Genomic DNA, 23111 nt, shown 5'->3' with positions numbered 1-23111 from the left:
GACAGCAACCAAAATATATTTATTGAAAAAGTTCCTGAAATAAGTTATTTGAAAATGAATAATGAAATAAGCAAAAAAAAAAATTAATGGTATAAATCATATTTATTTTATTTTACTAAACAAAAATTAATTTAAAAAAAGGATTACATTTAAATAATTAAAATATTTATATTTGATATCAATAAAAAATTCAAAATACATACGACCTACACGACGAGTGTAGGTTTCATCATAAGCTAATTTTGGGTTAGTAAAATAAATGGAGGTCCTATATCGTAAGGTATTACTTAATTAATTAATTGATAATTATTTATTTAATAATTTTTATTATTTTAGATAATTTGCTAAATCGAATATTTCAAAGAATGAGCTAACTTAAAAAAAAAAAAACAAGTATGCAGTGTTACTATATACTATAGCCCTACTACAACGCATGATATGCCATACCTCTTGCACATTTTAAATCAAATATAATTTTATAAAAGCTACTTTGTAAATTGAAGTTGTGTAACAAGTCCATTCTTTTTATCAAACGTGATTGAAAGTGGAATCAGGAGTACTCTGTCATAGTTCACAACTGAATCATGAAACTCAATGAAAATATCTTTGTCGATTTCAACTTTGGGCTTATGAGAAAGAATGTTGTAATATGATTTGCTTGATGAAAGAAGTTTTATTGTTCGCTTCATTTCGAGTAGAATTCCGTATTTAATATCTGGCATAATTTCGATATGACGTGGAAGTTTAATAATCGTCTCATGCGATGCATTAAATGTAATTTCTTGACGATAAGCAATACCTTTATCGATATTTCCACTGAAATGTTCAATTATTTTCATTGTTACCGGTTCAGGATTATCATCAAAATCACCATTAGAAAATAATTTACTAAAATGAATTGTTTCGAGAAACAATTTTTGATTCGACGAAAAAACAGTGCAATCATAAAAATAATGATCGGAAATAGTAGCTGGCAAGTAATAATGAGATGATGATGTGGTGAAACGGTCAACACGATGGCACGCTAATATATTTTGATTCCAACGCAAATCCAACTTGTATTCATTACACAGCTTCATCAATTCAGGACCATTTTCTGCAGTTATCTCTACTTGGCTTAAATAAAAGAATTGCAAAAATTCTTTGAATAGTTCCGCAGTTGTTGGAATAATAATTATGTTATTTTCTATTTTAGATGGACCATAAAACATGTCATGGAACACTGAACTATTTGATGACAAGATGTTTTTATGAGCTGGAATAATAGCATCTTTTTCACTTTTTGGATTGAAATAAACGTCAGCAGTTTGGGCGTTTAAATACAATTTTTCACATCCAATCAGTGAATATTTGGGATTGTAAATTTTTGAGCTGGAACTCGTGCCCATTGCAATAAATCTTTATCTGAAAGGAGACAGTCGCAGATCTTTTTAGTACAAACAATTTGGCATTTTAACATTTTTTATAATAAAAGGTGTAAGCAATTCCTTTAATAGTCATAAATGATTTTTTGAGATAATAATTACTTACATTTGATCAGTACTTTTCACAAATTTTTGAATATTCCTAATAATATTCAAGTCGGAAATCAAATTTAACAATTTATTTGTCTTTACGTATCGAAATACTAACAGAATGAACGATTCTTTTTATGGCGCGTTTTGAGAATTTCGAATATACATATCAGTGATCATATAGTATATGATATGTACATAATACACAAACAAGCGCAACCGGTGGACAACAGAACAGCCCACCAATTGTAAATGGGACATCCCGTGTGCAAATAAAGTGAGTTTTCATACAAAATTGACATAGTCAGTCCGTCATTTTTTTTTGCACACGGGTATGTATCCAGACTGCATATTGGTATTGGTTGCCGCTGATCAGTTGCATAGATTTGAATGTATGAGAAATTTTCTAGAACATTCCAAACAATATGTAGCGGCTTCAAAGTGACGTGCGAATTTCACAATTCACAAAGGTATTGCTCTCGTTTCATCTGACAACAATTTTGTTCACATGCATAATGTTTTGCATTATGTAGTTATACTTATGCAAGTTATGTTTGTGAACTCCTTATAGGTACATAAAATTACAGTATATGCATAAATACTTTTATAAATACGACTTGGATTTATATTTATTTTATATGCTAAAAGTCTTTTATTTTTAAATCTTTGTTGATCACGGCTGAAAATCAAATCACAAATCAATGATTTAATGTGACCGGCTAATCAAAGGTTTTGACCACAAATCAAATTATTTTATTCATAAATGCTATAATTTTTTTTAAACTGAATCATATCAAACTATCCGCTATTATTAATGAATGAATTAATTATTAATTATTAATTATTAATTATTAATTATTAATTATTATTAGTGAATATAGTAAGACTTCGTCTCCTATTGAGAACTAGAAAAACTATGTTAATTACCAAATGATCAACATATTGACCTGTAGGTCCAAAATAGGTATTTTTCTATCATTATTCCTTCAATTTTATTCATTTTAGGAAAATATTTATTGTATTGTATTTTGATGACTGAAAAATAGCATAATATTCGATGATTTTATTAATAATTAAATTAATAAGACATTTATTCGTTCCGATTTGAAAGTTTAAAATTCTCTAAAAAATATTCGCAATGATAAAAATGCCTTGAAAATATTTTGATTAATTTTTTTCAATCACAAATTGGTTAGAAATAGTATTAAATGATTTATGTCAGCCTAACTTGAAATGATTAATTTATTCTTTAATCTTGAATTTAATTCGCATGAACACAATTGTGAATGCAATGTACTTAATCAATACATTAAAGATGAAGAAATTCTATCGCTATAAAAAAAATACCTGTACCTTCCATGAATGTCTAATGTCAATTCACCGATCCACAAATAAATTAATTTTTATTCTCATCAGCTATGTATGAAAAACATAAACACTGAGTGAGCAATTTATTTAAAGAGCATGTATAGATGAAATTTCGGAAGGAGAGCAGTGATTGACAAACAGAAAGCATTTTAATATTGTCCAAGAATCCAAAATATTGTTGAAATTAATATTCTGATAGCTAATTGCAAATATAGACATCTTTTTAACAACACTAACGAACAATTAAAATAGTCTACTCGGTGGGTATTTTGTTTAAAAGTTTATTTTGGCATAAATCACCAAAATCTACAATAAGAAAAGAGATAAAGTAGTAAAATCCACAATCTAAATTGTCTGTATTTATAATATTTATTTTCTTCATTTGTTATTATACACTTCAAATAGAATCTATAGTTTGGAGCGTAATATTGTTGTGGTGACCCTTTGTTTGGATATACATTTTCGGGAGCATCGATGAAATACTATGTTAATAGGAAAACAATCATTAACAAAGTATTTCACCAATGCTCTTAAATATATTTTTAATTAAAAGAATTCCACTAATATTACATCTTTCCATTTATAAAGTTGAATGGTATCCAATAATTTAGAAAATTTCGATCTTGTTTTCCGTCACTGGATAAAAGAACGGAAAAAAGATTTCTCAAAATTATAGCGTATGTGTTTCAGTTGTACTGCCTCTGTAAAATGGTCACAATCGGCTAGTGCAATCAGCCGAAGAAACACTGATATAATATGTGATCTTTTGTTGGAACTTGAAATATCTAAAGCAATTTTTCGGCTGACCCAGATTTATCGCTAACATACTGAGAAAAATTCCACTTTGAAATAGTTGAGTCTGAGGCATTTTGTGATTTTTTTCTTGTTTTTCATTGTTGATTTTTATTTTATCATTCATATTCAACAACGGAATGTACACCGACAGTTCTACATTACATATCAGCGTACATTTCGTCATTGAACATAAAGTCTGGTAGAACTATAGATGTCCGAGTTATGATAAAATATTATGATATCTTAAATATTAACACCAATCTTAATACGAGTATCAACATGAGTAGTATGTATCTTTCAAGATCGATTATACAATGAGTATCAATTATCATGTCAAACGGATGTGCTTTATACTGATTTCGAAAAGGCTTTCGATCGTGTGAACCATATGAAATTGTTGCAGAAGCTGGTGAGATTTGGATTCGGCCGACGGCTTGTCAAATGGTTCCATTGATATTTGACAGATAGGACACAGTTTGTTGGAATCGGTGAACGAAAGTCACGAACTTTCACTGTATCTTCTGGAGTACCCGCGGGAAGTATTTTGGGACCATGTCTCTTCATTGTTTTTATTAACGACATTGTCGAAATCGTGTCAAATGCACTTGTTTTATTATTTGCAGATGATTTGAAATTGATCCGCACCATACAATCGCCCATTGATGCCATAATTTTTCAGAATTCCATTGATCAATTGAGCGACTGGTGTACTGAAAATAGCTTACATTTGAACCTGAAGAAGTGTTTCGTTATGACATATTCGAAAAGCGGAAACATAGTTAACTACGATTATTCGATCAACAACGGCCAACATACATTTGAACGGATCAATTTACACAAGGATCTGGGAGTTGTATTCGACACGAAGCTAACATTTGTCAATCACATCGAAGCAATTACAGCCAGTGCACATGGGGCAATTGGTTTCATCAAACGCACATTAAAGAATAAGTTTACAATTGAATCTGCTAAAATATTATATTGTGCACTAGTCAGATCAAAATTAGAGTATGCGAGTATTGTATGGCAACCATATCACCGTATCCATTCCAATAGAATAGAATCAATCCAGAAAGATTTTGTGATATGGGCATTGAGATTTATTTACCAAAGAGATGAAAATTTTGTGCTACCACCGTATCAATTTAGATGTGATGTTTTAAATATTCAACCGCTTTGGAGACGGCGTATAAATGCCTCTGTATTTTTAATTTATGATCTCCTTTTGGGTAAAATAGTATCGAGTTCACTTAGAAATAAAATTGTATATACAAGACTGCAATATGACGAAAACCAAAGAAATTTAAGAAGTACAGAACTGATTAGAGTTAGGGCATTTTCATCGGATTATGCACATAATCAGCCGTTTTACGTAGCTTGTAGGAACTTTAACTTGATAAGAGAAACATTTTTAGAATCGGCATCAAGACACATCTTTAGAAACAATATTGTCAAATTGGAAAATTCGATATTTGATCGGTGAAAAATTTAACTTTTAATTTTTATGTATTATATAGAAATTAAAACAGTGAACACAGTCGATATCTGCTACTCCGAAGTCGAGAAGGCTGGTGGCTGGGTATACGATCGGGTGGTGTTTCATTGTGAACGATATTGTACAAATTTTGTGATAAATTCAGTCTGTGATCAGACGGTGATTAAATAAATAAATAAATAAATAAATATCATGATACCGAAATTAATACGCGCCATATTGCACATGTGCTAATAAACATTTCCACCATTTGAATTTTTTTCTCATTTGACTGCATTTGATCTTGTATTTTTTTTTGAAATCCAAATTTTTCTATTTTCAATTTATTTTTCCACAGCAATGAGCACTTTAATAAACACAGCAAAAAAAAATGTGTAATTTTATGAACGAAATTGGTGAATTGAATAATGAATTTTATGGTCGGAGCGGCGATTCCACGTGTGCCAACATATACTATAGTATGAGCTGTCAAAACTCATTCTATGTCAAACGTAAATAAAACGGGTGCGTTCGGTTTACTTCACTGTTATTTCGATGGTTTAAAATATTTTATTATTTTTTTTTGTTGAAAATTATTTTTATCAAAAGAAAATATGGAAATAAAAAAAATAGTTAATTTATTTGATTGACATCAAAAGTCTGATTTGCAAGCTTAAAATAAAAATAATGATGTTTTTGTTATTTTGCTTAAATATTTTTTTTCTCTTTAAAATCACGAATTTTTGAGGGGCTTGCATTTTTTTATGTCTTGAAATTCCAACACGTAAAGTGTATTTCGTTTTAAATTTTATGATCTAATTTGATTGAAATTCGCAATTGAAAGTACGCAATTTATATGTTATGACATCACACTGATATTGTACAAAAAAACACCATCCGCATGTATGCATTACATCAAAAAGTAGTGTATAGGATACACTAAAATGGGAGCCAAAAAAATGCATAACATACACCAACATCATTTTTTGCCATTACATCAGTATTTACTTCAAATAGAAAATAAATTGATTTCTTTAAATTCTCAATATTTTGATGGAATTTTTTCTTAAACTTAACTCTTTTACCTACAAAATGCAGTTTTATAAATCAATAAGGTGAGTTTATTTTCAATCGAAACAAAACCAATCGAATTTTGCTTTGATTCACAAAATAATAGGTAAATATAGACTTCGGATGATTCGTTTATGAAAAGAGTGACGCCTGAACGTACTCTCTCAACTGACTATCGCTAACGAAAGAAACATTTTTAAATAAATATTTCAGTGAAGTAGTAGAGACATCTCGTATTTTTCAATAGTTTAGATCATGCTTATCGTAGTGTGCGAGCTCTTGTCCGTTTTTGTTAATGATAATATTGTTTACATCAACGTACAAATATAAAAGCAGTCAACATTTGAACATTTCTTATACAAATGACGAGTGCTTAAAATAAAAAAGACCATCATTTTTCGTAGCATATTACAAAGTAAAGGTGACCATTTTACTCAATCTCATTTTGACCAAAAATCAACTGTAAAAAAATGGAAGTCGAGAGAATCAATAGGAAGAGAAAAAATAGCGAAAACAACAGCGCTCGAAGTGATTTTCCGATTTATACATTTCATGTCACGTCAACCAAACCAATCGTAAGTATTTTTTTATTTGGATATTGTAACTTCAAGATCATTTGACAATATGATTTATTATTGATAGGAAAGTGATCAAATTGTTAATTACTTTAAGCAATTTGGTGATGTGGATTCTATTTCGTGGCATCCAGTAAATAATTTACAATATGGTCGTGTGAACATGAAAACAGGCGATGGAACCAAAGAGTCATTATTGCAACTGAGTCACCGTATCGAAAATATTGCCTTAAAGCTAGCAGAAGATGACATTCATTATCCAACCGACTATGACTTTTCATATGAAGTGGAACAAGATGCGGCCATTCTCAATGTGCTCAATAATGATTGCTTGCGCGAAGTGTTCAAATATTTTGATGTTGCCGACCTTTGCAATACCGCTAATGTATGCGTTCGTTTTAATCAACAAGCAAAGAATGCATTTGCATTGAAATTTACGAGTATAAATATAAATTATCTATTGTCAGAGGAACCCATAATAAGCGGAAGTCTATTGCACAATTTCGGACCATTAATGGAATCCCTAAGTATGTTTATAGCCATGCCAGACGTTTTGGACTCAGCTGGTCAACTCTGTACTTCTTTAAACCGTCTTAATATTGAACAAGTTGAAATCAAATCGATGAAGAAATTGTGCCCATTTTTCAAAAAGTTGAAATCGTTATCATTTAAAAATTGCTCATATATAGATAACATCAAAGAAATTATATCTCGGGACATGCAACTAAAATATCTATGCATTGAAAATTGGTTTTCATATGATGATGATGACAGTGAGTGTATAGAGAATTTTCAATTGCGGTCATCCGAATTGTTTCGTTTAATTGGTGAAAACATGCCATGCTTGCTACATTTACGCGTTAAACTAAAGTATATTGAAAACCTGGACAGTTTTCAAAGGGATATTCAGTATTTGGGTAATTTGAGTAGTTTGGAAGTACTGACTCTCAATTGTCTTGAATTGACAGTGTCACCGTTAATGGCCGCTCTTGCTGTTAACCAAATTCAACTAAAAAAACTGGAGCTAGTGGATGGAGAAATTGATGACGCTGGTGTTCACAGCATTTGTGAAATAAAAAGTTTGCAAGATATTAAATTCGATGATTTTGCCGGGTGTAAAAGAGAGCACATTATCAAATTAGCTAAAGAATTGCAAGAGCTACGTTCATTTGAAATAAGATGTCGAATTTTTGTCAACAACCTCACAATTAATATCAATTTTCTAAGAGAAATTGTCAATTATGCAAATAACCTATCTAATTTCGACTTACTTTTTGCGAACTCTGCTTCATTCAACTCGTATGATTATAAAACGTTATTGGAAATCGTTGAAGCACGAGAGAAAAAGATTGGTATTTCAATTAGTTGCTTGATTCATGACGTCAGTTTTGAAGACTTTAACATGGAAACCCATTTTGAGAGTGGTGAAAAATTTGCTATTCGTGTTGAATACGCGGATGATATTCTTATATTCTAATGAAGACTTGTACCTATGGATTTATCCATATTTTTTTATATTTTAAATAGATTTATTGAAATGTTTATTGAAAAAATTCAAAAAGACGCAGTTAAAAATGTGTGTTAAAAAATACGAAAATTGTCAAACCTTAAAACAATATTATTTTATCAATAAAAAAATGCAATTTTATTTCGCCAAATAGTGAAAACCGAATTTAATTACTACATCGTCTGAAGTGCAAAGATAATTCTGCATTAGTTTTTCGTTCAACAGATACAAAACGATTTTTTGATGATTCTTATCATGATTATTATCTGTGTATCAATGCTTTGTAAAATAAAACATGATATTGGATTTAACAACAATTATCTTACGACATGAGCAAGCATCGTGTTCCAATAAGTAATATGCCCAATGTACATTGTCCACAGAGTCACAAAGTCCAAATATTTTTAGTCCGTTCCACAGTTTGATATGTATATAAAAAATAATAAAGAAATAAACAACGAATTTGAAATTTGAACGTTTATAGTTTGATACACAACATACGTACAAACAATCCGAACAATTCATTTTCTACGAACGAACGTTCGTGGACAGCTATGGTGTGGAATTTTTCAAATACATGTTCACCATATTTCGAAAAACATTTATTTCGCCGCATCATACGAAATCTACATGTTGCTTATTTGGCTACTTGTTACTCCATTTTTTGCTCATATTTTGCGTATCAGTCTCATACCACAAATTGTGCTTAACTCACCTGATAAGCATATAAATATGCAGCGTTATCTTTATTTGAATATATATAAGTGCGTAATTGCGAGTCAATTGAAAACCATGGGTCTTTTATGGCAAATTGATGTTTTTGAGAAAATAACACAAATTGCTTCCTGATTTAATACTTATTTAAAAAGAATAAACTTTTATTAATGATTTCAGATCGATATCAAATTCTGAAACACTGAATTACATGTTACATTTTTAATACGGCTAATGTGCAACATGTTGCCCACAAAAATACAATGCAATTTGTTGCATAAATATAAAGAAAAATTTGCAAAATGTTTGAACTAAAAAAAAGGAAAAAAAAAACACGACCAAACCTGCTAAAAACTGGTGTATAACTGTCATTTGTGCCCACTGAGGAATGGTGCCATTCTAGCAAGAAATGTAAACCATTTATTTATAAATGACATACTAAATTTTTCAGCTTTCATTATTATATTTTTTTATATTTATTATTGAAGGCAAATTTCAGTTGTTTTCAAATTAACAGGCAACTCCTTAAGGTAACTCAGCTCCCTGAAAATACAAATCATTAACAATGTGCAGTTGCGTTAAATATCCAGATAATCTGAAATATCTCGGATATCCATCCAAAATAGATAAACTGCTATCTTACCTCTGGCAGTAGCTCAAAGAAACATTTTATCGTTAAATAAGCTGTATCGCAGCGAGTTTCACCATCTACAAAAGGAAGAATATTGGTATTTCTTGAACGCATGCTCGTTTTTTTCTTTGAATAATTACATACGTTTTGTTGCACATTCGTTGGTGGCTTGTTGAAACGATTCTTTTACGCTTGGTGTGAATAAGTGATAAATTTTTGCAAATTCGACAGTTCCATCATCATGTATTATACCATGATGCTCCATCAGACATAATATGTAACATCTTAGTTCAGGTACATCGGGAAGATTGCCGTTTTTACTTTCCTCGATATATTTCAGATCCACGCCAGTTTCACCCATGCATGCCTTACGCGCTTGCTTCAGTGGTGCTTTCATATGCTCTGGAATATCTAATGCCTGTCGAATGAATATCGAAAATATTATATTAAATGTTATAAATTAGAACACAATAAATATCACATACTGCAAAACTCATTCCGACTAAACTTGATAGAATTAATATTAATTTCTTCATCTTTTTACTTCACGTTTTTATTTCTAAATGAATTAAAGACATCGAAATTTTTAGACTTATATAAGAAAAAAACATGGCAAATATTGGGTGGTTCATGATAGTAAATTGTACTTCATTTGAATAATTAATAATAATATGAAGTAAATATTGATTGTTGATATCTTTCTCCATAATTTTCACAAATTGCAATTTCAGGCTACTTAATAATATTAAGTTAATATAAGTTTATAAGATTATAATCATTGATTCAAATGACAATGGATGCAGCTTGAATAATCAATATGAATTTATACAAGGAGTGCGTTGTCATTGTGTGTGATAATCGTTATTAAACTTGAATGAATATTCAATTTGCAATGTTCGGAATCTGCGTGCACAAATTGGTGTTTTAGATCGGATTGGATTGAATCAGCAAAAAAAAATGGCTCACTCGGTGTTTTGCACAAACATGAATCGTGTAATTTAACCGGCACTGCTTCACAGTTTGTTAGAAAGCACGCTGTAAAAAAATTTGCTGAAAGGTAAAGGAATTTATAATCAAAAGAATTATCCTAAAAATTAAATATTAATTTTCAATATTATAAAACACATCTTTTTCGGAAATATGATTTTTTTTTATTTCAATTACAATTAAAAATGTAAAAAATAAAATATATACTAAATATACATAGGTTACACAATTAAGATCAATTTAAACAAATAAAAGTTGGATTGATATACTACATTTGAAGAACAATACAAACAAATTAAAATAACACAATATTCAAATTGAGTTTCGTGTGTATATGACAATAAACATGGTATAGAACTAAAATATACAGATGAACACATAGTCTTTTTTTTCTTCATCTTTTCATTTCACTACTTTTTCTTTGCATATTTGTTGCGACCTTTTCGACGCTTACCACCAGTTGACTTTTGTGTGGTTTTTTTGTATGAGATTTTATTTCCACGATTACCATTTCCACCAAGGCTATTTATGGATTTTCGTGGAGTCAACAACTGTTGTGACACTAACTCCGCTAAGATACCACGTTGCGCAATCATTGACAAAAATGTGCAAATAAATTCATCATAGTTGTGAGTTCGGCGACAATCATCGACCTATATAATTAAAAAAATTATATAAATTTTACTTTTTGTCCTCTCATGCGCACATTCAGTACTTACTTTAAACATGTATCGTTTATCATTTTCATCATTTAGATGTTGTTCGTTCAATGCGATTTCCGCTTCAAGATTTTTCAGCAACGAACTCAGATCTTTTATTGTAAATGCATTATCTAATGATTGTTTCGGCGACAGTGGTGTTTCTTCTGTCACAGTTTCATCTAATGCTGATGTTTCTTGGCCACTCTGTAAAATATAGAAAGGGGAGAATGATCAATAAAATGAAAATGAAGAATTTTTGAATTGATTTGAATTTTGTTGCTCTTTGAGATTGCATCCATAATTTGAGTTTTTAAACTAAAAATTCTGACTATAGAGAAAAAAAGAATTCAAATCCATTACCGTTGGATCACTGTGAAGTGAAAGTCGTTGCAGAATATTCATTTCAGATGAATCGGGTTTTTTGTCACTATCTTGAATGTCATTTTCTTTTTTCACCACATCCAAAGGCATCACTTTATTCTCTTTTTTTATTCCATCCGAATCGTTGGGTTCCCTTTTCACCTCAACACTACTACTCGTTGATGCGGCCAAATGCGGTGATTTGGCTGTAATTAATTTCTCTAATGCAGCCGTTACGATAGTCTTATTTGTTCGTAGCATTTTCAATTTGTGTGTAATTGCAATTCTTCGATCAGGTACAACAGCCATTAAATTAAATCGAATATCTTGTTCACCGGTTGAAATGCCCAGACGTTCTTCCATCGTGCAACGAAATTTATCCGTCCAATCTTCGGCATCTTTCCATGGGCCATGATTCATTGGAAATGGCTTCAAACCATCTAATTCAAATAAATGACCATCGATCGGTACAAAGCTAACAAAATGAAATGCTTCGCCTGTAAACCGTCCCGTACTTATGCCACTACTTTTGTCTAAACGCCGTTTTGCCTGTGACATTGCATGCGAATTATGGGCACATGCTAATTCGGGCGTATTTCCAATTGCCCAACCTTTATTTTCGGGACTCATGCCTTTCGTGTGTGTTTTCAGTCGACTCAATGTTTCGCCCAAATGCAAATCGGGACAATTTAATAAAACCGATAATAGCGCGTGTGTTGCACAACTGTTTGGAACTTTAGTTTAAAGAAAGAAAAATATTCGATTTTTTTTAAAACTTTATTGATTGAATTCAAAAAAAATCAAGCAATAAATCGACAACAAACACTCACCAACTTGTTGTGCAAAGAAAATACTATTCACTTTTTCTTCGTCTTTCACAAAAATTTCCGCTACATTTTCAACAACTTTTCGACGTGCTCTCCTTTCTTCCGTCCAACGAAACAAGAATATAAATCTACGAATTGAACAATTTCAATATACAAAGTTTTTATTAATAACCAATTATAGTTAAATAATAACAAGATTGTTGTTACCCATAAACCGGTCCTTCAATTATTTTGTGTAAATCGTAGATTTCCTCAACTTGAACACCTTTTACACCAAAATCTTCAAGCAATAATGTAAATAGACCTGGATCACTTTCTAATTCAAGCCAACCATCCGTTAGACGATTTATGTCGGCTGGCATTTTCGATGGACAAAATTTAAATAATAACACAAAACAAAACGATTCACGCAAAACGATGATTTTTTTTGTAGCCGACTGACTTGGGTCAGTTTATGTGCACACACTTGTCAACAATAAAACTATAGCAAATTGTACAACATTGTTTGACAGATGTGTTTTTTTTTGTATACAAGAATATTATGAATACACTTTGCGATTAAGTATTGCTTGAGTACATATTTTTTTTGTTTAAGTAAAATACTGTGGTATATTCTTTCTCCAATTGCAAGAACTCAAGAAATCAAGGTAATTGTTTAATGATTACATTCTTGTTTTTTTTTTACATTTTTTTAAAAGAATATATTTTAATTTCTTTTATGTTTATTAGACATTTTCCGTAAATCTTTCCCTTTCAGAGACCACGTTGAGTACATGCTTCACAGCATGAAGTTGGCAACACATACAATGCATCGCATCAGCATTTCGGTTTTCAAATGGTATTCGAAATAAGCCAAACCGTCATTTCGCACCGAACGTTCACCTCGAATAGGTTTCATCATTCTAAAGTGTCCTAGTACATATAGTTTATATATAGTTTGTTTTTTTAATACATTTTGTTTTCGTATTTTTGGTGTTTTTTATTGACAATGAATCTATTTTATTGATTTTTATCGGACGAAATAAAATAAGTAAATTCGATTGTTCAACTCATGACAGCTAAAAGAAAAATAGATATAAAATGAGTGCTGCTTTTGAGGTAAAACAAACGTTTTTCATTATATTGTGCAATTGAGTGGCATAGAGTAAAATGACAAGCGAATTCATTGTCTTTTTGCAAAAAGTGTAAAACTTAAGATGAAAAATAAGAAAAAAATACATAATCAACGTTTTGGTTGTTTGGATAACGTCAACTGTGCAAAAGAAGAAAACGTCATATTCTAACAATCAACTAACGAATTGTTACGCATTCAAAAAGTTTTTCTAAATAAAATCATTCTATGGCATACTTGGAATAATTTTGGGCTAAAATATCTGAATATATCCTTCTTTTTTGTATTGATTTACAAGTAAACTCGTTGGCAATAAAAGTCGCTCTTGAAAAAGTTGTCAATTCAAAGTCACGATTTAGTAGTGTACCATTTAAAAGAACCAGTTGGTTCTATATCTTTCAAAGCAACGACAATGTTGACAACGGAAATTGTTTGGCATAATCATCATATTTTGGATTGTTTTTATCGTGTCTGAAATCAATTAATGACAAGCTAAACAGAAAATGAAAAAAACAAAGATTTGTTTTGTATCCCTATTTTCAGAACTCATCGAAACAAACGAAACATTCTCTAGAACATGAAATTCATTGGTTATTGCGAATTAGTTCGATTTCGTTTGACAGTTGTCGTTGTATGCAATACGCATGAAAATATTCAAATACATATTACCATGCACTAAACAGCCTATTGAACTCCGAACTGTATCTTATTTTCGTTTATGTGATTATTTTGTTTATTTAGGTTTCAGTCACGCCACCGCGCATCAAGAATGCACGAAAAGTATCGGTGGAACGTGAACCAACTGATGTGGTGCTTGGTTTATTTTCTGCAAAATCGATTGTCACATTTGAAGAGATTCCCATCACGAAAACTGCACGCCGCACACTTCACATACACAATCCAACGGATGATGTGCTAAAGGTAAAACAAAATCTGATTTCTAAGAAATTTCCATTCAATCTTCATTATTGGTTAATTATGTTGCATTCGTGCAAATTTCAGGTGTTGGTTACAAAAACGATAAATCCGATCGCAAACGCTCAATTAGAATGGACATCAAGCGAAATTCCAGCTCGCACATACAAGCCCATGGATATCGTTTGGAATCCAACAGTTGTGTGGGCAACGCGTGAAGTTATCCAATTAACTGACAATCGAAATTTTAAGAAAGACGTAGCAATTGTTCTCAAATCCATTGACAAAACAAAGAATTCAAAGGCAACATTGAAGAAGTCGGCTTTAATTAAATCATCAATCGACAAAATGGCAATGAAATCACCATCACCACGACAGAAAATACAACGAAATCGAATGTCAATTCAAAAAACCGCCACATATACATTGGCCAGCAGCAAAAAGGATGTGCCAAAGACAGATAAAAGCCAAACAAAACGGGTGCTTGGCGCAAGCAATCAATCGAATGTTTTGTCCAAAGTGTCACATTTTACCGTGCCACAAATAAGAATTGAAAAGGAAAATTTGTCACCGCCCGGTATGGCAGGGATGATTGATTCGCTTAATTTTACACCAGTCGGCAAAGGAAATCCAAATGTTGAGTATTTGGCATCGTTGCCCACGCCAAATTCACACTTGGAAAAAAGTCAAACGACACATTGCTATCGAAATTTAAATGAAACTGAAACCATATTGAAGACACCACTCAAAGTAAATGATCAAACGACAATTTTATATAGTTTTCAAACACCAATTGACCGTTCAGAAGTAGACAATTCACAGTATTTTGATAACATTGCAATGCAAGAGACGCCAGCATTTAATGAAGAGGCCAGTTTTCAATTTCATCACTCGGATGCCGTTCCAACGCGAAAGTTAAATCTGGACATTTCACCAAATAATAAGGACAATGATATATCGCCAGTTATAAATCGAACACACACAATAACATCACCAGTTGGCATTCGAAAACTGTCAATGATCCAGGAAGAACAATCAAAAATTGAAATGTGCGAAACATATATTGAAGAAAGCGAACATCAGCTCACGTACAATGTTCATGAAAATAAACCGACAACGGGTGGCGAAGATCTTGTCCGTGATGTACGTTTGATTGCAACGCCGTTGAGTAAAAAATATCTGTCAATGAAAGAATTAAATGACACAAACAGCAATCTGAGTTTGGAGCAAAAAATTCTGAAATGTAACCAAGGTTCAATGCCAAATTTGCATAAGCTAGAATCGGTAAAATCGATCGAAAATAATCGGTATTTTTGCCAAAGCATTGAAAAGGATTTACAAGACACCGAAAACCAACAAAATGCAAATAATGACAACATTGGCAACGAAGAGCATAATGAAAACATCGGCGACATAAGTACTTGTTCAGTTCAAAGTACGGTGAGCACAATGTCGGTTGCGTTCAATGAACATGAAATTCAGGCCGCCTCAAGTCGATACAATTTAAATGAAATTGGTCAACGGAAAATGACAAATTTGGGATTTACAATGGACAAACCACGGACATTTGACAAGAATCGCATGGCATCCAAGAAATTTCTCTCAACATCATCACCGACTGTAAATAAAATTAATAAAATTGGCGAACGACCCGATCAATCGCAATCAACACGAGATATCAGTTCAATATCGGCCAAAAGAAGTCGTCCGTCCGTCATTACTTATGCCAATGGTCAGTCTTCTATGAAGAAGCGAACACGTGATGAAAATTTGGATTCGTCCAAAAAATCATTAAATAAGATGTCACCGCCAAAACGGCCATGCATTGAAGACAATCCGAAATTGACAAAGGGACAAGCATTTCGTACCAAAACATGGGGAGGTACAATGCCGAAAAAATTCCGTATGCCAAGCGTGCCACCACAGCGTTTACTATTGAAACGAAAAGAAGAGGAACGTGTCATTCTCTACGATCCAGAATTACACATGAAAAGTAAGTCAATTTGAAAATATATTTTTTTTTACCTAGTGTGTCAAATGCAATATATGTTGCGCGTGAAAAACAAAAAAAAAATCACTGGATCGTGTGAATTGTTTGAAATCCATTTGGTTGTTTGAAGTGAATTTTAAAGAGTTACAGGGGTAAAAATATGAAATATCATTCTGTGAAAAGTGCCATAGTATTATTGTAGCTTGGGTGTTTTTTTTTATTGTAAAAATTCCGAGAAGAAAACAACACAAGCGATTGAACGAAAAATGAGTTGTTTGCACGAACATTCAGTTGACAAGGGAGGATGAAACTAAACGATTTATCGAATCTAATCGTGTAAACAAAATTACGAAACCATTCGAAAAGCTACCATCAACCTTGATTGACATAGGTAGCACACACATATTTCGTTTTTCTTGGTTTGTTGATGTAACGCTATTTTACATTTGTCACGAAATTAGTTTTGCGTTGATGTTGATATGAAATGTGAATCATTGCGTGGTATTAAACGGTAAAACGTTTTGTTGGTTGCGATTATTCAAATTCGTCGTAGTTTTCGAGTTTATTAAATCGATGCAACATCAAGTTGGGGTGCTATAAAATCAAAATTATCATTTTATGTTGCTACATCGTCATACTGGCTTCGTATGAGTATGCAAAGCCAAAACCAAAACATGTTTATTTATTTTAAGTGCTGACCTAAACTAACTAAAAATTTGTGGTACAATTATCATTAATCGGTGTGCTTTTTTTTCCACAGGCTTTATTAATCCAGATCCATTTGCTGCGACCACGACGCTCGATCCATTTTTATCGGCGACCATGTATTTAGATGAACGTGCCGTAGACAAGCATGAGATTCAATTTAAAAAATGGTTAAATGCACTGGTTACAATACCAGGGGAGCTGGACGAAAGTGCCATTCAACCGGCCGATGTGGCAAAATTGTTCAATGAAGTTCAAAACAAAAACTGTACACTGGCTCCCACAAAGGAAATGGTTTCATCAAGCTATTTGACAAAGTATCGCATGGCAAGTTTGCGAACGGCCGCAATTCAATTGATTTTAAGCCCAGACATGCAGAACGGTCTCAGTAAATTAACAGTGCATATTGAACGCAAACTCATACAAATTCGTCAAGATCGAAATTTACATTTGGACGTTGTGTTGCAACGTTCCATTTTGGAATTGCTGTTAAATTTCAATCCGTTGTGGTTGCGCATTGGTTTGGAAGCAGTATTTGGTGAATCAATTCCAATGCACAACAATTATGATATGGTCGCACTCAGTTCATTCATTTTAAATCGTTTGTTTCGTGATCGTTATTTAGAATCAAAACATCCAAAAGTCTATGCACATGGTGATGCGTATGCCGAACACATCAAAAAGCATACACTGAAAAAATTTCTAAGTTTATTATATTTTTTGGATGTGGCAAAAAATAAGAAAATTATCAAACATAATCCATGCCTGTTTCTAAAGACGTCCGAATTTAAGGAGACCAAAGAGATTTTGCTACGATTTTCATCGTCATTGTTGGGAAACATTGGCGATGTGCAACGTGACTTAAAACGCATTGGTATCGTATTGACACATAAGCAAACATTCATCGATGAATTTGATTATGCATTTCGGAATTTGGCCATTGATTTGCGTGATGGTGTGCGTTTAACAAAAGTCATGGAAATTATATTGATGAGAGACGACTTAACCCGTCAGTTACGTGTACCGGCCATATCACGAACACAACGAGTTCACAATGTTGGAGTTGCATTGAAAGCACTTGAAGAGGCCAATTTCCACTTAACAGGTAACAGACACACTTTTAACGAGGCTGCAAATATCTTTATAACATTTCCACTCTTATTAGGTAAAATAACACCAGCTGACATTGCCGACGGTCATCGTGAAAAAACGTTATCGCTGCTTTGGCAAATAATTTATCAATTTCGTGCACCGAAATTCAATGCGGCCGCAACTGTGATCCAGCTTTGGTGGCGTAAAAAGTGGCTAAGTGTGTGCATTCGTCGAAGAATTCGCGCCAAAATTGAACGAAGTCGAAATGAGGCGGCCACCAAAATTCAAGCCGCATACCGTGCATATATTGGACGTAAATATGCTCGACAATATCTGGAAGAACGGACCAAAGCAGCCATCACAATTCAGCGATATGTTCGACGCATGATTGCAATTCGAGAATTTTTGATTCGTTTCAATTGTATTTTGTTCATTCAGCGATGGTATCGAAATCAAAAACTAGCACAATTACAACAACAACATTATTTGAAAATAAAGCACAGTTGTTGTGTCATTCAAAAATGGTATCGCAACATTTTATTTGCACGTAAAATTGTGCGATTAATTCCAATCGTGCGTCAAGTTCAAGAGGAATCAAAGATCACCTACAAAAGTGCCGTTGTTATTCAACACACATTTCGAGGTTATTTGCAAATGAAAAAATTGCGTACGGAATTCTTACAATTGAAAAAGTCCACCTTAACAATTCAGAGACGATTCCGAGCCAAAATTGAAATGCGCAAACAGAAAAAAATCTACCAAGAACAACTTCGACTAATTGTGAATGTACAACGATTGTACCGCGCAAGACTACAGATGAGAGTGCAAAGAGAGCCATTTTTGCGATTGAAAGCATCAACGCTGCGGATTCAACGTTGGTACCGTGCTTGCTATCTGCGAAATACTCAAGTAAAAGAGTATCATCGGTTGAAGCAATCATCAATCATTATTCAACGGTGTCTGCGGGCTAAAATACAGCGTTCAAAATTCTTGAAACTAAAGCAAGTCACAATTTCAATTCAGCGACGATTCCGCGCACAGATTGAAATGCACAAACAAAAACAGATCTATCAAGAACAACGTCGACTTATTGTGAATGTACAACGGATCTTCCGAGCAAAATTACAGATGAGAGTACAAAGGGAGTCATTTTTGCGATTAAAAACATCAACGATGCAAATTCAAAGCTGGTATCGGGCATGTTGCTTACGAAATGCTCATCAAAATGAGTATCTCCGATTAAAACAATCCACATTGACCATTCAACGTCGTTTTAGAACAAATTTAATGCGTTCAAAATTCTTGAAACTAAAGCAAGCCACAATTACAATCCAGCGACGACTCCGCGCACAGATTGAAATGCACAAACAAAAACGAATCTATCAAGAGCAACGTCGACTTATTGTGAATGTACAACGGGTCTTCCGAGCCAAATTACAGATGAGAGTACAAAGGGAGTCATTTTTGCGATTAAAAACATCAACGATGCAAATTCAAAGGTGGTATCGGGCATGTTGCTTACGGAATGCTCAACAAAATGAGTATCTCCGATTAAAACAATCCACGTTAACTATTCAACGACATTTGAGAGCCACATTGCAGATGCGCAAAGAACGATCAAAGTACTTATTGATACGTTCAAGTGCCATTTACATTCAACGCCGTTATCGTGATTTGATCGAAGCTCGTCATCAACGCGTAAGATATTTGGTGACACAACGATGCGTGTTAAATATTCAAAGATTCTTCCGTGGATACATGCAAATGAAGCAGCAACGCCATGAGTTCGTGAGACTTCGTGAAGCAACAATCACTCTACAACGTCGGTTCCGAGCACAACGAGAGATGGTTCGTGTTCGAAATCAATTCCAAATTAAATTGGCAGCAACGATCAAAATTCAGACCTTTTATCGAGCATGTGTACGCATGAAACATCAGTGTGAAGAGTACACAAAAATTCGTACAGCCACAGTATGTTTGCAGAAACATTTCCGTGCATATTTGCAGATGAAGCATCAACGACACAAATATTTGCAGCTTCATGCAGCAGCGATCACTATACAACGTAGATTGCGAGCTCAGAAGTACATGGTTCATAACCGAAATCAGTTCCAAATGCAACGAAAGGCAGCGACGAAAATTCAAAACTTTTATCGATCATATGTGCTCATGAAACGGCAAAGAAATAAGTACACAGAAATTCATGCAGCTACACTGTATTTGCAAGAACACTTCCGGGCATATTTGCAAATGAAACATCAACGACAAAAATATTTGCAACTTCGTGCAGCAACGATCACAATACAACGTCGGTTCCGGGCACAAAAGAATATGGTTCATACTCGAAATCAATTTGAAATGCAAAGAAAAGCAGCAAAGAACATTCAAACCTTTTATCGATCGTATATCCTTATGAAGCATCAACGCGAAGAGTACATAAAACTTCGGGCAGCAACAGAATGTTTGCAAGAGCATTTCCGTGCATTCTTAAAAATGAAGCATCAACGACTACAGTATTTGCAACTTCGTACAGCAACGATCACGATTCAATGTCGTTTCCGAGCACAACGAGAGATGGTTCGTGTTCGGCATCAGTTCCAAACAAAATTAGCAGCAACGATCAAAATTCAAAATTTCTATCGATCTTATGTCATCATGAAGCGTCAACGCGAAGAGTACATAAAACTTCGTGCCGCTACAATATGCGTGCAACAACGTTATCGGGCGTTGTTATTAATGCGAAAACAACGTATCAAATATCTTAAACTTCAGTATTATGTGATTTGTGTGCAGCGTCAATATCGGGCCAAAATGTCAATGAAAAAAATTCAAGCTCAATATAAACTGCTCCGATGTTTGGTCATTTGTATTCAACGAAAATTCCGTGCGAATTTGGCAATGCGAAGAGATCAAGCTAATTTCTTACGTTTAAAAGAGGCAACATGTTTTGTTCAGCGTTGCTATCGATCAAAATTAAATGCACGCCGAGAAATGGAACGATTCAAATGCTTGCAAAAAGTTGCAGTTGGATTGCAAACGCATATTCGCGGTTTCTTGGCTCGTAAACGCTTCAAAGCTTTAATGACACCGGAATTGATTGAGAAGAGACGACAAATAAAGGCCGCCAAAAAGATTCAGTCGTTTTGGCGTGGATATCGTGTTCGCAAGACAAGACCTCGCACATTACGGGAGATAAGCGAAAAAGCAAGATACTTACAGAAACATGCACAACACAAGAATACAGTCGGACAACGTATTAAAGGCATTGTCTACTACCTGCGAACAAGGTATAATATTAAGGATGCATTTTCTGTTCTCAGAGAATTAGGTAAATACACTTTTATTTCCGTTGATTACATTTCTATTGTCTTACCTATATTTGTATCAATAATTTGTATATTGCAGAAATCATTTCATTGACCATTCCACAAACATTGATCGCTGATTCGAAGTTCATCGGTAATTTTTGTTATGGAATCATGTCGCAGGCGATACGATCAGAAGTCGATAAATTGATAATTGGACTGTGTTGTCGGGTTTTACTCAATTTAGCGCGATACAAACCTACACAACAAAATGTGTTTCAAGTAAGTATTTCGATAAAAAACAATTCATTTCGAGTAACTTAAACTAAACTAATTCTTTTACCAATCCACATAAAAAGATTCAACATTTCGAGACAGTGGCACAAATTCTATATCGTTGGTGTGACAAGGATTGTGACATTTTCAACGTGCTATGTACAGTTCTTTACGTATTTATCCAATGCCCCACAATCAACCAGGTATGTTTTATCGATATCGAAATGATTCGAAACAATGAAAATAAAACATGTTTTTTTTTTTACATTTACATCAGCAAATGAGAGACTTTATGGTAACAAAAGAGGCAATTTTCTTGCTACGCGAAGGTAAAAAATTAGTTGCACGCAAAGAACGAATGAGATCAATCACACCACCAGCATGGATGCCCGTATTGACTCCAAAAGAAAAACGAACGCTTCCAATGCTCGAAACAAATTTCGGTATGTGATTTTCTATATATTTTTTTTCGATTATTCATTTTCACAACTCCTATATAATTACATGCATTTATTTCATCTGTTTACTTTAGGTATGGGATCTCCAAAGAACTATATGTTCAATTGTTCTGTGTTTGGGCTAGACACAATTTTAAAGCAAATGAATATCGATATCTAATCTTGAATAATATTTTCGTGTGAAAGGAAGAAAATTGGATTCTTGCCATCATTTACTATCGACCCTTTTTAATCGTACTAATTCAAGTAAAAAATTAGTTACAAATGCAATTTTGAAGCCAACGCATGTTTTGTTTTTTGCCGAAAATTGTGAAGTTTTAGAAATTTTAATCAATTCAGATGTCGTCATCATAATGAAATTAATTTAATATGTGCTGAAAATGTCAATGTTTATTATTACATTAAGTTCATGTTGTTGTAGTTGAGTAGAATAATTTTAAATAAATGACTCTTTCATAAAATGAAAATTCTATGATAGTTTTAGCTATTTTCGTGTTTTTTCAATCTCAAACTTTTAATGTATTAATTAAGGGTAGTTAGATTTATAGAATTTTTTGTTTTGGCCGATCATGTAACCTCTTAAGTATGCCGTATAAAGATTATGAATTTCCTTAGAATATTGGCATCTTCGAAAAGGATACAATGACCAATTTTTTTAATTAAAATCGAACAAACCCCGAAATATTATTTAATTTGATAATTTTGTTTTGTTTACATTCATGAGTGTATATTTTT

At 32.9% G+C, this 23111-nt stretch overlaps 5 protein-coding genes across 6 annotated transcripts; 2 read left to right on the top strand and 3 right to left on the bottom strand.

Moving 5' to 3' along the window:
• Positions 1 to 249: 249 nt before the first annotated feature.
• Positions 250 to 2175, bottom strand: LOC116337300. The gene is made up of 2 exons (XM_031761739.1): positions 1531 to 2175; positions 250 to 1404 (listed from the first exon to the last, which is right to left on the bottom strand). Exon 2 carries the CDS (start codon positions 1386 to 1388, stop codon positions 486 to 488), a length of 903 nt encoding a protein of 300 aa, XP_031617599.1. The 5' UTR covers positions 1389 to 1404; positions 1531 to 2175; the 3' UTR covers positions 250 to 485.
• A 4101-nt stretch (positions 2176 to 6276) lies between these two features.
• LOC116336653 lies at positions 6277 to 8397 on the top strand. 2 transcript variants are annotated; one of them, XM_031760653.1, is made up of 2 exons: positions 6277 to 6797; positions 6895 to 8397. In XM_031760653.1, the coding sequence occupies exons 1-2, from the start codon at positions 6693 to 6695 to the stop codon at positions 8272 to 8274; spliced, it is 1485 nt and encodes a 494-aa protein (XP_031616513.1). In that variant the 5' UTR covers positions 6277 to 6692; the 3' UTR covers positions 8275 to 8397. The 2 variants fall into 2 exon arrangements, with proteins under 2 accessions (XP_031616513.1, XP_031616506.1); XM_031760646.1 differs by having other exon boundaries at positions 6285 to 6797; positions 6865 to 8396.
• A 1070-nt stretch (positions 8398 to 9467) lies between these two features.
• Positions 9468 to 10223, bottom strand: LOC116336664 (general odorant-binding protein 69a-like). Its single transcript, XM_031760666.1, has 4 exons — positions 10135 to 10223; positions 9794 to 10067; positions 9662 to 9726; positions 9468 to 9561 (listed from the first exon to the last, which is right to left on the bottom strand). Exons 1-4 carry the CDS (start codon positions 10183 to 10185, stop codon positions 9544 to 9546), a joined length of 408 nt encoding a protein of 135 aa, XP_031616526.1. The 5' UTR covers positions 10186 to 10223; the 3' UTR covers positions 9468 to 9543.
• Positions 10224 to 10866: 643 nt separating this feature from the next.
• On the bottom strand, positions 10867 to 12998 carry LOC116352620 (ubiquitin carboxyl-terminal hydrolase calypso). Its single transcript, XM_031785350.1, has 5 exons — positions 12732 to 12998; positions 12528 to 12652; positions 11698 to 12431; positions 11356 to 11541; positions 10867 to 11289 (listed from the first exon to the last, which is right to left on the bottom strand). Exons 1-5 carry the CDS (start codon positions 12884 to 12886, stop codon positions 11047 to 11049), a joined length of 1443 nt encoding a protein of 480 aa, XP_031641210.1. The 5' UTR covers positions 12887 to 12998; the 3' UTR covers positions 10867 to 11046.
• Positions 12999 to 13409: 411 nt separating this feature from the next.
• LOC116352338 (protein abnormal spindle) lies at positions 13410 to 22843 on the top strand. Its single transcript, XM_031784854.1, has 9 exons — positions 13410 to 13622; positions 14377 to 14556; positions 14638 to 16543; positions 17301 to 18350; positions 18411 to 21665; positions 21743 to 21924; positions 22002 to 22121; positions 22196 to 22361; positions 22451 to 22843. Exons 1-9 carry the CDS (start codon positions 13605 to 13607, stop codon positions 22534 to 22536), a joined length of 6963 nt encoding a protein of 2320 aa, XP_031640714.1. The 5' UTR covers positions 13410 to 13604; the 3' UTR covers positions 22537 to 22843.
• The last annotated feature ends 268 nt before the right edge of the window (positions 22844 to 23111 follow it).

Source organism: Contarinia nasturtii, unplaced genomic scaffold (assembly GCF_009176525.2).
Source record: "Contarinia nasturtii isolate CC-2019 unplaced genomic scaffold, AAFC_CNas_1.1 Cnas_scaffold_78, whole genome shotgun sequence".
Lineage (NCBI taxonomy): Eukaryota > Metazoa > Arthropoda > Insecta > Diptera > Cecidomyiidae > Contarinia > Contarinia nasturtii.
The sequence above is the reverse complement of the archived record's forward strand: the minus strand, read 5'-3'. Positions and strand labels throughout refer to the sequence as shown.

What these genes read in the sequence shown, in the direction of transcription:
- LOC116337300 (XM_031761739.1), bottom strand. Translation starts at nt 1,388, where the DNA reads ATGGGCACGAGTTCCAGCTCAAAAATTTACAATCCCAAATATTCACTG.
- LOC116336653 (XM_031760646.1), top strand. Translation starts at nt 6,693, where the DNA reads ATGGAAGTCGAGAGAATCAATAGGAAGAGAAAAAATAGCGAAAACAAC. An exon ending in TCACGTCAACCAAACCAATC is followed by an intron (nt 6,798 to 6,864) that starts GTAAGTATTTTT and finishes TATTATTGATAG; the next exon opens with GAAAGTGATCAAATTGTTAA.
- LOC116336664 (XM_031760666.1), bottom strand. Translation starts at nt 10,185, where the DNA reads ATGAAGAAATTAATATTAATTCTATCAAGTTTAGTCGGAATGAGTTTT. An exon ending in TAGTCGGAATGAGTTTTGCA is followed by an intron (nt 10,068 to 10,134) that starts GTATGTGATATT and finishes TTCATTCGACAG; the next exon opens with GCATTAGATATTCCAGAGCA. An exon ending in CAACGAATGTGCAACAAAAC is followed by an intron (nt 9,727 to 9,793) that starts GTATGTAATTAT and finishes TTCCTTTTGTAG; the next exon opens with ATGGTGAAACTCGCTGCGAT.
- LOC116352620 (XM_031785350.1), bottom strand. Translation starts at nt 12,886, where the DNA reads ATGCCAGCCGACATAAATCGTCTAACGGATGGTTGGCTTGAATTAGAA. An exon ending in ATTGAAGGACCGGTTTATGG is followed by an intron (nt 12,653 to 12,731) that starts GTAACAACAATC and finishes TTCAATTCGTAG; the next exon opens with ATTTATATTCTTGTTTCGTT. An exon ending in ATAAACGATACATGTTTAAA is followed by an intron (nt 11,290 to 11,355) that starts GTAAGTACTGAA and finishes TTAATTATATAG; the next exon opens with GTCGATGATTGTCGCCGAAC.
- LOC116352338 (XM_031784854.1), top strand. An exon ending in TCCAGAATTACACATGAAAA is followed by an intron (nt 16,544 to 17,300) that starts GTAAGTCAATTT and finishes TTTTTTCCACAG; the next exon opens with GCTTTATTAATCCAGATCCA. An exon ending in TTCTGTTCTCAGAGAATTAG is followed by an intron (nt 21,666 to 21,742) that starts GTAAATACACTT and finishes TGTATATTGCAG; the next exon opens with AAATCATTTCATTGACCATT.